We start from the raw sequence: 15,534 nt of genomic DNA, 5'->3' as shown, positions 1-15,534 counted from the left end.
CTTGTATCTTGTGATGCGAGAGCGGAGGGGCAGCACCTCCGGAACCGAGGCTGCCGTTGACGGCAGAACTACATCATTGTCTAGCATACTTGACAACCACGCGGTTTGCTGGTGATAGCGCGTAGGCATATAACGCGAGTTTTGCAGCAGTATGGGATGACAGGCCATCATGTGTACGGGTGGGAATCCGGTACGCTCGTATCTAGGAGTCTCGGTGGTACGGTGCGGGGTGCAGCCATGGCGTCAAGAGCACAAGGGTGCTATGATATAATTTGCTTTGCCCCCCAGTGGAAGATGCAGTGCATGCAAAAGCGACATAACAAGTATACCCGAGTCGATTACAGGTATATGCATGCAGGGCGCTGCGGAGTGCAGTGCGGTGGAGCTTCAACACGTTGCAGGCGGTCAGCAAGGCGGAAGAGGGCCCCTGACGCCAAAAGTGTTAGCGCATCCAGACAGTTCACTGGGGAAAGCACCTGGGAGATTACTCGAACCGCGCAAGGACCCAGCCAGACGTTCACGGATCAGCTGCGCCGCGTGTACTCTTTTCTTCCGACTGCTGATGACATAGAAACATTACTACCAACTCGCTTCCACCTGCTCGTGGCCAAGAATACCCATCAATCCCATCGTGACGAGTGACGGCAGCAGGTTTACTGTCAACACCATGGCGCTGTAAACACCCACAAGCTGAGCAACCACAACCTTCCCTCACGCGACCTCGCCGGAACAAGACGCCCCAGATTTCCCTTCGTTTCCCCGTGCCATCATCATCATCGTCACCACCATGGCTGGCTCTACCAGCTCCTCGCCCATGGCACGCAGTCCACGGTCCAGATCGCCGGCAGTCTCAGGAAGGACAGATGACTCGGGTCGACTGCTCCCTCCTCTTGGAGCAGGCCAGGCCCGGAATGAGACACAAGACCTACACAACCCAGCACCTGCAGACGGCGCCCCCAAAATCATGCGATCCGCCCCGACAGGCTCGCCCTTGTCCACCAAAGAAGCCGGTGAATTTCCCTTCAATGCGCCAACGAATGCGAACGGGGCTAGTATCCCGCTCGGAACCGCTGAAGCTCCCCTCCGCGCCACGAAACCCTCGTCCCACATATCCAATGGCTCCTCCAGCTCCTACTACCCTCCCTTCGCGCCCATGTCCCGACACCCCACCGAGGGCGAGCTCTCCGACGCCCCGCGAGAACGCAAGAGCGTGCAGTTCGCTCGTTCGGCCACATTCACATCCGACCCGCCCGCAGCAAACTCGCGGCAGCAGTCATGGGAGGTGGAAGACGGCGAAGGAAAGGGTAAGGAGCGGAGCACACAGAGCTCGTCCCTCATGGGCAAGCTGAGGGCATTGGCAGCACCCATCCAGGGACACGGCCGGAGTCTGAGTGCTCTGACAGGCTCTGGCCAGGAAGGTGGCTCACCTCACGGCCAACTGTCCCCAACATCCGAGCTCGACGAGCCGCGATACGATAGCGAGGCTGATGCTGATGGCGAATCAAGCGCGGGCGAGGGTGCTTTGAGAAGACCGAGACAGAAGAGGCGGAAGAGTAGCCGGCGGTGGTTTGATGGCGAGGGCGAAGGCACACAGACAGCCCCTACCACGCCCAAGCAGTCCACCGGTGGCTTCTTCTCGCGTGACTCACCCAACATGACACCCACCTCGACCCGTCCGGGCTTCCTACGCCGATCGACCATGGATGACATACCCGAGAATGAGCGCCAGGGCTACTCAGAGGACGAAGGCCGTTCGCGCATCGCAAAGGAGAGCGCCTGGACACGCGGACTGCACAGTGCGAGAGGACTTTCATACGGAGGTCTCCGGAGACACGACCCCAACGCCGAAGAATCTGAAGGACAGAGTCGACCTACGGGCAACTTGCGAAGCTTGACTACATTCAGGGGTGCTGCTGGCGAGAATGGACAACCCTCACCATGGCGCATGCGTAGTGAGCGAACGTCAAGTTTGAGCGCGCAAAAATGGAAGTCGATCAAGAACAGCCTCAAGCTTCTGGGCAACCGTCAAAAGGTAGAACGTCAGATCGACCACGCAAAGTCAGCTGAGCTCATGGCCGAATTGCTTGCAGGTGCGCCTGCAGCCTTGTTCTTTGCGAGTATGTTCCAGCGCGATGAGCATGGTCACCGAAGGATACCAGTCCTTCTTGAGCAGCTCAAGGTCACCATCACCGACACGGACCGCCCTGCCAAGAAGGAGGGCGATCGTCACACTGCATTGCGTATCGAATTGGAATACGGCAGCGGTCTGACTAGGATGAAATGGGTAGTCTACAGGAGTGTTGCCGACTTTGCAAACCTGCACTTGAAATTCAAAGTCCAGGAGAAGCAGGACGCCTTCCGCAGCCGTCCGGCTACTCGTATGCGAGAAATCAAGGACAAGGCCGCTAAAGACGGCGAGAATGAAAAGGAGGAAGAAAAAGAAGATCCGCGGACGAAGCTCCCGCGCTTCCCCAGGAGCGTCTTGCCCTACCTTCGAGGACTCCGCGGCTATGGCATTCTAGACGACGAAGGCGAGGAAGAAGAGGAAGAGGTTGCAGTTGGTGGAGCAGCAAGCGGACCCGAGGGCGACGCAAGCGCTACTGAACGACCAAATAGACCCAAGCGGGGGAAGTCATCATTCCTTGGACGTAGGCAGTCGAGCGTAAGTGGAAGCCAGGCCCAGGGCGCTGTTGGTGCCCTCGTAGCGAGACAAGGCAGTTTTGCTGGGGCCGCTGGTCAGCCTCTACAGGCGAAACAGACCCATCATGACCGGCAACGGAAGAAGCTGGAACAGTACCTGCGAGGTCTCATGACCTATCTCATCTTCCGCCCTGACAGTAATCGCCTTTGCAAGTTTCTCGAGCTGTCTGCTCTTGGTGTCCGCCTAGCGGCCGAGGGCGGCTATCACGGCAAGGAAGGTTACATGATGATCAAATCTTCAAAGGGCGTTGACAATAGGAAAGGCTGGACCAAGATAGCCATGATGAACCGTCACTGGCCAAAATGGTTCTTGGTAAGGCACAGCTACGTTGTCTGTGTAGATTCACCCGAGGAGATGAACGTCTATGATGTCTTCCTGGTCGACGCAGACTTCCATCTCGACACTAAATCCGCTAGGATAAGAGACAAGAAAGCCAGAGATCTTGCAAGCGAAGCAAAGGCATCCGCAACAGGTCATCACCAATTGAAGCTGGTCAACGCTGAACGCAAGATGAAGTTGCTTGCTCGCAACGAGAGGATGCTCCATCAATTTGAGGAGTCCATTAACTTCATGTCACAGAACACACTATGGTCTCAACGCCAGCGCTTCGACAGCTTTGCTCCTGTGCGCAAGAAGATCTACGCACAATGGCTTGTAGACGGTCGCGATTACATGTGGAATGTGTCTCGAGCTATCAGTATGGCGCGGGATGTCATCTACATTCACGACTGGTGGCTCAGTCCTGAACTCTACCTGCGTCGCCCAGCTGCCATTAGTCAGAAGTGGAGACTAGACAGACTGCTCCAGCGCAAAGCACAGGAAGGTGTCAAGATCTTTGTGATTATGTACCGCAACATTGGCGCCGCTATTCCTATTGACTCTGAGTACTCCAAGTTCTCTCTGCTCGATCTCCACCCGAACATTTTTGTTCAGCGGTCGCCAAACCAGATCCGCCAAAACACATTCTTCTGGTCTCATCATGAGAAGATTTGCGTTATTGACCACACTGTTGCTTTCTGCGGAGGTGTTGACCTTTGTTTCGGTCGTTGGGATACACCACAACATGTTGTCGTTGACGACAAGCCTACGGGCTTCGAACTCGATGATACACCCAAAGATGCCGACCACTGCCAGCTGTGGCCGGGTAAGGACTACTCCAACCCCCGTGTGCAAGACTTCTTTGCTCTCGACAAACCCTACGAGGAGATGTACGATCGCTCGAGAGTCCCGAGAATGCCATGGCACGACGTTGGTATGCAGATTGTGGGTCAACCAGCTCGCGACCTGACCCGTCATTTTGTACAGCGGTGGAATTACCTGTTGCGCCAGCGCAAGCCCTCCCGACCCACGCCCTTCCTTCTTCCACCGCCCGACTTCAACCCAGCCGACATCGAAGCTCTTGGGCTGGATGGAACTTGCGAAGTCCAGATTCTACGTTCTGCTTGTGCTTGGTCGCTGGGTACGCCTAACAAGGTCGAGCACAGCATCATGAACGCATATGTGCAGATGATTGCCACTTCCGAGCACTTTGTTTATATCGAGAACCAGTTCTACATCAGTAGTGGCGATGTACTAGGGACGAAAATCGAAAATAAGATAAATGATGCGATCGTCGACCGCATCAAGCGCGCACATGCCAACGATGAGGACTGGAGAGCATGCATCATGCTTCCGCTGATGCCTGGTTACCAGAACACTGTCGATGAGCAGGAAGGCAGCAGTGTTCGCCTCATTATGACGTGTCAATATCACAGCATCTGCCGTGGCGAAGGCTCCATCTTCGGACGCTTGCGAGCTGCTGGTATCGAGCCGGAAGATTACATCAACTTCTACGCACTCCGATCGTGGGGCGAGATTGGCCCGAACAAGATGTTGGTTACAGAGCAGTTGTACATCCACGCCAAGATCATGGTTGTTGACGATCGAGTCGCCATCATCGGTTCCGCAAACATCAACGAGCGGTCTATGCTGGGATCGCGAGACTCTGAGATTGCCGCTATCATCCGCGATACTGAGCTACTCGATTCGTACATGGGCGGCCAGCCATACAAGGTCGGCAAATTCCCGCACACGTTGCGCATGCGCCTCATGCGAGAGCATCTCGGTGTTGACGTTGACTGTATCTCTGAAGAGGAGATGCTCAGCCAAATGTCTGATGCCGATAGTGTCGGCTTCCAGACTGAGTCTTCTGGACCTGGGTCGCCAACAGCTCAGCGTGCGACCGAAGAGAAGTTGGAAGAGAATCACTCCAAGATGCAGGATGAGCTTATTCAGAAGGCGGAGAAGTTACACAGCTTCAACCATGACTTTGACTGGGCGCAAGACCACAATCCCCATCTACAAAGCACCAAAAAGCCGTCAGCTGATCCTCGCGTCCAACACAACTCCGCACACATGAAGGATGTTCGTGGAGAGGGCGCTGACCATATGCGTGAAGCTGTAGAGACACGCCCTGTTACGACCTTAGCCCGGGACTCCTACATTGACGAGCATGGCCATGAAAAACTCGTAACTGACGTTGCTGCGGAAGGTGCCGCAGCTATGCCACGTAAGAGCGCAACGCTCAAGACCCGAAAGCGTAGTGGTACCACTGGTACCCGGAATAGTGCCATCAGCACACAAACTGACGGAACTGGTTATGCCGGCCTCCCGCCTCCTAAGTTACCCCGTATGGATACGCTGAAGCTAGGCTTGACACAACTCAGTCAGCTGCCTGCTTTGCCGCTTCTGGATGATACCGACATTGGTGGTCCACCTGCTCTGCAACGAACCGTCAGCCAAGGTTCCTCCTCGATCATCAATCCCTTTCTCTCGGAAATGCGTCGACCCATCGTCACCGAAGACTGCATGCGTGACCCCATCAATGACACCTTCTTCCTCGACACTTGGCATCAAGTCGCAGAGAACAACACAAAGCTGTTCCGCCAGGTTTTCCGCTGTATGCCCGATAACGAGGTCCGGACTTGGAAAGAGTACCAGGAGTATGCTGCATTCTCGGAACGCTTCACCAAATCTCAAGGTGGAGACAAGAGCCAGATGCACAAACAGCAGGATGCACCAGGTACGACTGGGCCGCCCGGAACCGGCCTCACAAGCAAGTTCACCTCGGGGGCTGGTGCTGTCGGAAAGCAAGTCGGAGCCCTAGGCGAGAAGCTCACCGAGAAGATGACCAACAACTCGGACCGAGTGAACGGCGAGAGCATACATAGCACGACCCACCACTCTAGCATGGGTGGAGTGGAACAATGGGCCAACGACCAAGAAAAACGCGTGCAATCTCAAAGCCCGCCTCCACCCACTACGCGCGGTGGCCTTCACGTCGAAACAGCATCTGGATCTACTCTCAACGAGAAGCTAGCCCCGGAACCCGCTGACGATGCGGTCGTGTCGCCCATGAACCCCGCTCCACCGGAGAAGACGTTTACCTTCCCTGCTCCACCCCCCATCCCGAACGATCACACCTCCCACACGGACTTTGCGACTCAAAACGCAAACGGGCCACCGCAAACATCGCACTCGATGCGCGACCGCTCCCAACGCGTCACCATCTCCGAACCCCCGATCCACCCTTCCGCCCTCCCCGGGAACCAATCCCACAACCAAAACGGCAGTACGCCCAACCGCTCCAACACTAAACGCTCCCGGCGTCGCGCGACGACGAAGAGTTCAAATAGGCAGTTCCATGCGACAGATGCGGATAGCATGTTGGATAAGGAGGATGCGAAGCGTCTGTTGGAGTTGGTGCAGGGACATATTGTGCTTTGGCCGTATGATTGGTTGGAGAGTGAGGAGAGAGGGGGAGGGTGGTTGTATAATGTTGATCAGATTGCGCCGTTGGAGATTTATAATTAAGTTGAGGGGAGAGGCGGGGTTGTGTGGAGGAGAGAGAGAGCAAGAAGCAAAGTGGCTGCGAGATGTTGTTTACAGCGCGCGTGGGCGATGGGAGTTGAGTGGGAGTATTTTAGTTTCTTCTTTCTCTCTTGTTTTCGTCTCCGTGCTGTACTGTTTCCTTCTAGTTTTGATGGCTGGTTCGTTGCATGGCTGGGGGTGGGTTGGGTGGGAAGCATTATACTGCGCCGTGATTGCATACATACATCTCTTTTCCCTTCTCAATAATCTTTTGTCTTGCACATCTTCTCCCTTGTCTTTCTCTTTTTTCTTTTCTTCGTAGTATCGATATTACACCATTGTTTGCATGTTCCGTGGAAAGTTGGGGGTTGGCAAAATTATAATCCATAGATCTAGATTCAAGAACGAGTTTGAGTAATTCTCCTTCTCAAGTCACACTTGTATCGTCCGCAGTCAAGCGGATTCCCTCGCGCTCTCTTGTACTGTCGGAGATGTTTGAGGTGGGAGATTCAGGCCTGCACATATAGCCCATCTCCGAGGATAAGGCATGCCTGTTAACGACGGAACAATTCCAACCAGCCAACTCTACGAGATCTATCTTCACTTGGTGTCGCATACGAACTTGTGATGTTGCTACAGTGTCGTCTACTAGGGCCGGTCTAAGTGGGTACGTTAGCGCCGCAACACGCAAGCAAATCGTTCGAAGAACGCTGTTCACACGTTAACGGGGGATTGCTCAGTACATAGAGAGGCCATGAAGACACAGTGGTATATCCTATACAGGATAGTCTGTTCTAATTGTACGACTACAATCTCGCACGGTGGCATAACTGTTCCAAAAAGTCACACTTGACAGCTTGGCACGGAATTAAACATCCGGCATAACTACCTATTTTGTTCCCACGAGTAGGTATTCGTCGAACTAATCCCTATCAAGAATCTATTTTCGCCAAGAACGAATGTGATCAAGCAGAACTCGCATGTTTCATACATTGAGCGTGTACTCAGGTGTGCTCTGATTTGTGATCAAATGAGTAGACAACTATCCAATTTCTGTTTGTATACGTGGAGTGATCGCTCTTGTTGTATAATCACGGCCAAAACTTGTCCGATGACCCAGGAATTCGCCCGCAGAAAGTGCAATAGTACCCAGGTAGCGGTGTTAAGGAGTGCAATAGTATCTGGGTAGCGGTGTGTTTGTTCGTCCGTATCGTTGTCTGTATTGTCGGTGCTCGTTGTCAGAGATGTGGAATACTCATTATAGGAGACCATGATTTTTGCTTAATTAGAATCGCATCCGCGTGCTCTCACATCTCTTTCATCACTCATCTCTACCATTGTTCTTACATCATTTCTAAGCCTCGAATCAGCTTGTGGCAGCAACTATGCGGTTCTCCAATCGTACCCACGGTGCGCTAGGCCTCAGTGCCGCTCTGTTCATTGCTACCATTAGCTCTGTTACTGCCTTATCCCAAGGATCAAATGATACCTACGACTACATTGTTGTAGGTAGTGGCCCAGGTGGTGGCCCATTGGCTGTCAACCTCGCCAAAGCCGGTTTCAAGACTCTGTTGCTTGAAGCTGGTGATGACGAGAGCGCCGAAAAACGAACGCAAGCTCTCGCCCTCTCGGAAGTGCCTATTCCCGCAAACCTCGGCTGGTCATTCTGGGTTCGCCATTACGATGACGACGAGCAAACCAAGAGGTATCAGCGACTCACTTGGAGACTTCCAAACGGAGACCTTTGGGTTGGTCCCGGTAGTTCTGCCCCGGCTGGTGCAGAAATGCTCGGTGTCCAATATCCCCGCGGTGCTACCTTGGGAGGTTCGACTCTGGTGAATGCAGGGTTCAACATTCTTCCCAGTGAACGAGATTGGAGTCAGATCGAAGCCCTTACTGGCGACTCTTCTTGGAAGTGAGTCACTATGAAACCTAATACTTTTGGAAACAGATATTCTAACGTAAACTTTAGTCCCGAACGGATGAGAGAGATCTTCGCCAAGACAGAGAAGAATTTGTATCTTCCACGCGGAACGCCTGGACACGGATTTGATGGTTACCTACAATTGAACGAAGGGAATGGAACGGTATTCACTACCTCGCCTCAGTCGTCGGAGATATACAGATCTTTGGTGTCCGAAGTTGGACAGAATCCTGATGAGCTGGAACAACTCTTCGATACCGACCCTAATCAGCTACGCTCGGACAGGGACCAAACCGTTGGCCTCTTTGGAGGAGTTTTCCACGCCAATGGAACTTGGGGTCGTTACAGCGTTAGAGACCATGTCCTCGCTACTCTACGTGCTGTCGATGCTACCGGAAGGAAGAGGTATCCGTTGGAAGTTCGACTGAACTCCTTGGCCAGCAAAGTACTCTTCGAAGATTCAATCAACGGAACTGCTCCCCGCGCGATTGGCATCGAATACCTTGAAGGCAAGAGCATCTATCAAGGCGATCTGCGTTACAATGCATCAAACAATGCGACTACCAAGCAAGTGTATGCCAGCAAAGAGGTCATCGTTAGCGGAGGAACATTCAATACGCCTCAACTCCTTTTGTTGAGTGGTATCGGTTCAGCTGCTGACCTAGAAGCACTTAACATCACAGTTGTGGCGGATCTTCCTGGAGTCGGACGTAACATGCAAGACCACAACGAGATTGCCACTATCGGGCTCGCTGCCCAAAATATCAGTGTCGATGGCGGTTCAGGGTTCCCTCGATCACAGTGCACACCTCGTGCCCCTAACGACCCATGTTACGATCTCTGGCAACAAGGACAAGGCCCATACGCCGAGGGCAGCATCATGGGAAGCATGTTCTTTTTGAAGACGAACCACTCTAGCACTGGCGAGCGCGATATCGGCATGTGGTCTGGACCTGTGGGTGTACGCGGCTTTTGGCCTCAAACCCCGAACCAGTCATTCGTTGATCCCCCTAACACGTTTGGGTTCCACACCGTTCATATGCACGGCAGCAACCGCGCTGGCTATGTGAAGCTCCGGTCAGCCGACCCAACAGCTCAACCCGAAATCAACTTCCGTCACTTCTCCGACGAGGGCGCAGACCAGGATATCGCTGCCATCAAGGAAGCCGTAGCGTTTTTTCGACGAGTCCATGCTGGTGTGGTAGCGCCTGTTGGCCCAAATGAGGTCATTTGGCCTACCTGTTCGGGAAGTGTCAGCGCCGACGGCACCTGCTCAGATGAAGGTAATGACGAGCAATTCATTCGAGACAACAACTATGGTCATCACGCCACGAGTACCAGCTCTATTGGATCAGACGACGATCCAAACGCCGTTCTTGACTCCAAGTTCCGTGTTCGTGGCGTAGAGGGTCTCCGTGTTGTCGACGCAAGTGCGTTCCCTCGAGCACCAGGTGCATTCCCGGTTCTTGCGGTGTTTATGCTTAGCGAGAAAGCAGCACTTGACATTCTCTCTACGCAGTAGAAGAGCTGAAGGTGCTGGTTGGGAACAAAGTGTTGTAGTGGGGTATATCGGAGTTTCCCATTGGAACAGGTGCTTCATGTACTTATCTATATCTATAAATAATCCAAGGAGCGACTGAGCTACTTATTTACTCGCTATCGCATGTGAGCGTGTGATGTGGCTGCAGTGTTTCCTCCTTGGCTCAGTTTAATTGGGTATGTTAGCGCCATAACGGGCCTTTTCTGGTGCAGAGCTGAGCTCATGAACCGAAGTATATATACACCCATATCTGTCCTTCTTTATTGCTGTCCCTTATCTCATCGCACCTGTTTTTCTGGAGCCTTCCCTAGCGTCTCTGCTTCTGAAAAACCACCGTGTCACAGTCGGCTCGAGGCTTCTTCCATCAGCGCGTCACTACAACACAACGCTCAAGTAGCTGCCTGAATTTCATATCGTAAGTCGGAACCTCATGCATCTAGCAGATGTACTGATCCAATGGCATAGAACCCGTGCTACACCACATGGGCGAAACCTCAGTCCGCGACGCACTTGTGGCATTTGCCGCGGAGCGTGATTGGGAGCAATTCCACACTCCGGAGAACCTCGCGAAAAGTATATCGATCGAAGCGGCAGAGTTGCTCGAGTGCTTCCAGTGGAGCGCAGACGCTGAACCGAAGCGCGTGCGCGAGGAACTTGCAGACGTCCTCACGTATTGTCATTTGCTCGCTATTCGCATTGGAGCCGATCCAGATCAGATTGTGCTAGAAAAGCTCGAAGTCACCCGCAAGAAGTACCCCGTGGATAAGGCCCGAGGCGTTAGTACAAAATATGACAAGCTTCCAAATAGCTCGGGTTGAGTTTTCCAGACCTGCCGTTGCCACGTGGAGGTCGCAAGATGAGAAACATGGGAACTGGCCTGTGGTGTATGTGTTAGATAATTATGGCTACCCAGGCGGGAGAAATTCAAACAGTGTACTGAGGGACATCTACGTCGGAGAATCGCTCAACGCTGTCAGTCGATTACGACAACACCTCGAAACACCAGCTAAACAACACCTGAAAAATGCTAGAGTCATCCTGCATGAGAAATACAACAAGTCAGTCTGTCTAGATCTGGAATCCTATCTCATCAGGATGATGGCCGGTGACGGCGCCAATCAAGTACTTAATCGGAACAACGGCATTATCGACGCGCAATACTACCAGAGAGAAGCATATCGCGCAGGATTTCGCGCTGTCTTCGAACAACTCAAATCTGACGGAGTGTTTACTCGAAGTATTCCAGAAATCGAGAACAGCAGTCTCTTCAAGCTTTCTCCTTATAAAGCGCTTACGGAAGATCAAGCGGATTCCGTCGAAGAGATTCTTACCAGGTTCTTTGTCGATCTCTCGACGGGCGGGAGAAGCAAGATCGTAATACAAGGCGACCCAGGTACCGGCAAGACGGTCGTGGCTATATACTTGATCAAACTCCTTGTCGATATTGCAGCGCTCAACTCACTTGATGATCTTGACAGCGACTCACGGTTCTTTGAATTTTTCACTGCAGCTAATCAGCGTCTCCTCCAAGATTGCAGAATTGGGCTGGTTGTTCCGCAGCAGTCACTACGCGGTACAATCAAAGATGTTTTCCGAAAGACGCGCGGGCTCCATCCAGACATGGTCATGACACCTTTCCAAGTAGGAGAAGCAGACGGCATTTTCGACTTGCTAATAGTCGACGAGACCCACCGACTCAATCAGCGCGCTAATCAACCATCGGGGGTACTTAACGGGAAGTTTACAACCATTACAAGGGAGCTTTTTGGCAGCGACGATTTCAGTAAGACGCAGCTTGACTGGATCACGGCGAAGAGCAGGCAGCAGATCTTCCTTCTAGATGCAATGCAGAGCGTTCGACCAGCCGATCTTCCACAAGAGCTGCTCTCGGGTCTCGTTTCCGATACGCGTGCAACGGGCCAGCATTTCCAGCTCCGCACTCAGATGCGCGTACAAGCGGGTTCGGATTTTGTGTCTTACATTCGATGGATCTTTGATTTTAACCCCCTCTCGGTCCCGCGAGCACGATTGAGTCTCGGAGAATACGATTTCCGCGCCTTCGACACTGTTGAAGAAATGCGTGATGAAATTTTCCAACGGAATGCTGAAGCTGGACTTTCCCGCATGGTTGCAGGCTATGCTTGGGAGTGGAAGACGCAAAAGGACAAGACGGCGTTCGATATTGAGATCGGTGACACGAGACTTCGCTGGAACAGTACGCCAACAGATTGGGTATCGTCCGACAATGCGCTGCAGGAAGTAGGGTCAGTGCACACGGTGCAGGGCTATGATTTGAACTATGTTGGCGTCATAATCGGGCTGGACTTGCGCTTCGATCCGGCCCGAAGGCGGCTTTATGTCGATCGCGATTCGTACTTTGACAAAAAGGGCAAAGAGAATAATCGCGCGCTCGGTAGGAAGTACTCCGATGCCGACTTGCTGCGATTCATAACTCAGATTTATGCTGTGCTTTTGACACGAGGCATTCGCGGTACATATGTGTATGCATGCGATCCCGGCTTACGAGCATACCTCTCCGACTTCATTCCATCAAGTTCGGGAAATCCTGTCAACTCGGCTCTTAACCCCGACAGCCACCTGATTATCTAAGAAGTAAAGATAATAAGTTGCCTAAATCTCTAGAAAGGCTAGGTAGAAGATTAGCATATTAATCTCTAAAAGAATTCTTAGTGTTATTTGAGAGAATACGCAGTGCCAATATTAGCAATCTAGCTAGTTGGCTATGCATGCATAGTTGATCGAGTTGAAACAAATATATTCCTAGATGTCATTCTTCCGACCAAGGGCCGCGCATTGAGGAATACAACAAGGCATAATAAAAAACCTCGATTCTTGCATACAAGCATATGCACGCCAAACGATATTCGTTCTTACTGCCTTTGGTGTGGAAGTAGCTCGTGCATCAAGTTTCCCATCCGTATTCTCAGGGTGGCAGGGTGCAGAGAAGCACATTTCGTGGTTGTCATTCCCTATAGTTTGTGGGCTATAGCGTACATGGAGACATAGTGCCGTGACGCTCTTTTTGTTTCATCTAGGCGCTGTAGCTCTCCGTCGTTCATCGTCAACACTGTGCCGAGATTGGGTAATTTCAGGCATTGAGTTATCCGAGTGATGAACGCAGATACTCGGCACTCTAGTCACCAAATCATCTCTTGGGTGGTCGGAATCGCCATACTCCGTGGGACTTTGGGATATAGCACTTGTTGAGCCAGATACCGCAATGCCTGTGTCCAGCATGCTCGTGTCTAGTGGTTGTAAGTCATGACTTAGCCAGATTCTCTTTTGGTCGCGCATAGACAAATCGATCTCGCTGAGCCTCGCTCGAATTTTGGTCGCTGAGAGTCGTGAAATGGGGTCCTGAACAACAACTTCCTTGATGAGGTCGACACAGGAACCTATCCAATGGTTGTTTTCCGGAATACGCTTGTCTCCATGAGCTTCGCTTGGTAGCTTCGTGAGGTGATTAAGAAACTGGGGCTTAACATCCTTAGATTCGTGGTCATAGAACCGATGGTCTTGCGGCTCCCGTTGACCAGGCTGCTCACTTTTTCCAAGTGAATCGCGGAATTTTTCGACCAGCTGACAGTCCAACTTAACAGCATAGGTGACGATCTCAGACAGAACGCATCCAAAAGACCACACGTCAGCCCTTCTACAGTCTACTGGTTTTGGGGTAGTCTGGTCCCACTCTGGTGCCGTGTACTGGCCCGGGTCCCGTGTGGGCATGGCATTTGACACAGAGGGAGGCCTGTCAGTCCTATGGGTCTTCTGTGGATTAGAGGGACTCAGTGCAGCGTTATCTACGCTCAAGTGTTTGCTGTGGCTAGCATATGGTCGCTTGAGCTTAACGACCGAGAGTCCGAAATCGGCAAGCTTCCACTGTCCGACAGGGAACCTATCCTGCCTGTTGGTAGTCTCGGGGTAGACTACTAGAATGTTTTCCGGTTTGATGTCGTTATGGGAGAGTGATACATGGGACTCAGCGAAAAGTCGGTTATGAAGATAGTCCAATGCATCGGCAAGATTAACGCTCTCTGAAATCAGATCGCCAGGCCACATATTTGCAGAATCCGTTCTTTCAGGGCCAGCTGTTGCATGGCGTTTTTCTCTTAGGCTTCGAGGCATGTTCGTCAGGAAGACATTTAGGTCGTACGCGGCCAACTCGTAAACGATATGATAGATGTCGCCCTCACTCGATTGTTCAACCATCGTGACGATATTGACCATAATTCTTTTGTGATCACTGAGACATTCGCGCAGTTCTTTCAGGTTTTTGAACTCGTCTTGGCGTGCATGTACCCCAGACAAGGTCTTAACGGCGACAGCTTTGGCCTAGCGGGGCGGTTAGCGAGGCATGAGAGGCCCTAGGCTGGCAGTAGCAACTCACTCTAGAGTTGACAGTGTAGTCCTGATATTGTAAGAAGCCCTTTGCCACTGTTCGCTTCTCGACTTTTCCAAAAGCACCCTGCCCTATGCGCTTAGGGTTATCGACCCAGGGGAGCCGCTTTTCACTGTGCAGTCTAAACTCATCTTCTTGTTGCGGAATCTGACTCGGACAAAAGGCGAATTGTGCTGCATGAAAGTTGGATCCTGTTACTCCACCCAAGAAATCCTCCTCTTTCAATTCCTCTAGATCAAAAGGGAGATGCTCATCTCGCCGGTCTGACCTACTAATGAAGATTGTGTGAAACTGGTCCCATCTGCAGAAATCAATACGTATCAAGACTGACATGATCCGAACGAACTGTTCCATGAAGTCGTTTCTGTCCCATGCCAAGTCGTACCAGACTTGGCTCGTGTAAACTCTGCGATAATAGGTGCGAGCCCAGAGGCGTTTGACCTCGTCAGGGAGTATTATGGGCTTGCCTTCCTCGCCAACTTCGTTGGATTTCAATTCCTCGAAAAGTTCGTACTTGATCTTTCCGATGTCAAAAGAGTGCCGATTTGCTTGCAGTGTCGTGCTGATTTTGTCGTCTGCGTCAAATTGATCTCGATCGCGTGCCTTGATGGACTCCGGCTTTGCCTTCCTAGAATCGTCTAGATGTTCTCGATTTGGTAAGGCAGATCCGAGCGCTTCCTCTTCATTGGGTATACCATGCTTGCTATGCAGGCTTGAGAAACACTGGCCCATGTTGAAAGATAAGGAGGTAGTGCAAACTGCAGTCGAGTAAGGATTGACCAACTTAATGTATGACTGCGGCAGATTCAGGGAACGTGCGTTCTCTCCAAGTCTTCATCTCGAGGCTGCGGCCATAACGAACTGTCAGCTGCCATTTCGTCCTCTGCTTTACATCGCCACGATACGAACGCTATTCAAGCCAATCACAAATAGCGGCACAAGCATCTATCGCCTAAGTTATCGCCCTTCACCATGGACTCTGCCTCCACGATAAATCGTGCATTGAGTGTGGTGGGGGCCATCGCATACCATCAGCTGCGACTCAGCCTGCAAGGCTCTGAACGAGGTACTGGGCCCGGTGACAGGACCAACGGCCGCCG

General features: G+C 52.1%; 5 protein-coding genes across 5 annotated transcripts; 4 read left to right on the top strand and 1 right to left on the bottom strand.

Annotated features, from left to right (window-relative positions):
* The first annotated feature begins 37 nt into the window (after positions 1-37).
* Positions 38-753, top strand: CC77DRAFT_297654 (hypothetical protein). Its single transcript, XM_018531112.1, has one exon. It carries the CDS (start codon positions 157-159, stop codon positions 640-642), a length of 486 nt encoding a protein of 161 aa, XP_018390442.1. The 5' UTR covers positions 38-156; the 3' UTR covers positions 643-753.
* CC77DRAFT_297676 (phospholipase D) lies at positions 395-6,587 on the top strand. Its single transcript, XM_018531113.1, has one exon. The coding sequence runs from the start codon at positions 788-790 to the stop codon at positions 6,551-6,553; it is 5,766 nt and encodes a 1,921-aa protein (XP_018390441.1). The 5' UTR covers positions 395-787; the 3' UTR covers positions 6,554-6,587.
* Positions 6,588-7,935: 1,348 nt separating this feature from the next.
* CC77DRAFT_1037281 (alcohol oxidase) lies at positions 7,936-9,996 on the top strand (the record flags this gene model as incomplete). The annotated part of the gene is made up of 3 exons (XM_018527057.1): positions 7,936-7,960; positions 8,027-8,465; positions 8,523-9,996. 3 exons carry the CDS (start codon positions 7,936-7,938, stop codon positions 9,994-9,996), a joined length of 1,938 nt encoding a protein of 645 aa, XP_018390440.1.
* Positions 9,997-10,496: 500 nt separating this feature from the next.
* Positions 10,497-12,624, top strand: CC77DRAFT_980021 (hypothetical protein; the record flags this gene model as incomplete). The annotated part of the gene is made up of 2 exons (XM_018536047.1): positions 10,497-10,609; positions 10,842-12,624. The coding sequence occupies 2 exons, from the start codon at positions 10,497-10,499 to the stop codon at positions 12,622-12,624; spliced, it is 1,896 nt and encodes a 631-aa protein (XP_018390439.1).
* Positions 12,625-13,062: 438 nt separating this feature from the next.
* CC77DRAFT_1056832 (kinase-like protein) lies at positions 13,063-15,166 on the bottom strand (the record flags this gene model as incomplete). Its single annotated transcript, XM_018527943.1, has 2 exons — positions 13,063-14,367; positions 14,423-15,166. The coding sequence occupies 2 exons, from the start codon at positions 15,164-15,166 to the stop codon at positions 13,063-13,065; spliced, it is 2,049 nt and encodes a 682-aa protein (XP_018390438.1).
* Positions 15,167-15,534: the final 368 nt, after the last annotated feature.

The sequence above is a fragment of the Alternaria alternata genome (assembly GCF_001642055.1).
Source record: "Alternaria alternata strain SRC1lrK2f unplaced genomic scaffold CC77scaffold_2, whole genome shotgun sequence".
NCBI classification, from domain to species: domain Eukaryota; kingdom Fungi; phylum Ascomycota; class Dothideomycetes; order Pleosporales; family Pleosporaceae; genus Alternaria; species Alternaria alternata.
The sequence above is the reverse complement of the archived record's forward strand: the minus strand, read 5'-3'. Positions and strand labels throughout refer to the sequence as shown.

Excerpts from the sequence above, each read along its gene's own strand:
- CC77DRAFT_297654 (XM_018531112.1), top strand. The coding sequence starts at position 157 with ATGACAGGCCATCATGTGTACGGGTGGGAATCCGGTACGCTCGTATCT.
- CC77DRAFT_297676 (XM_018531113.1), top strand. The coding sequence starts at position 788 with ATGGCTGGCTCTACCAGCTCCTCGCCCATGGCACGCAGTCCACGGTCC.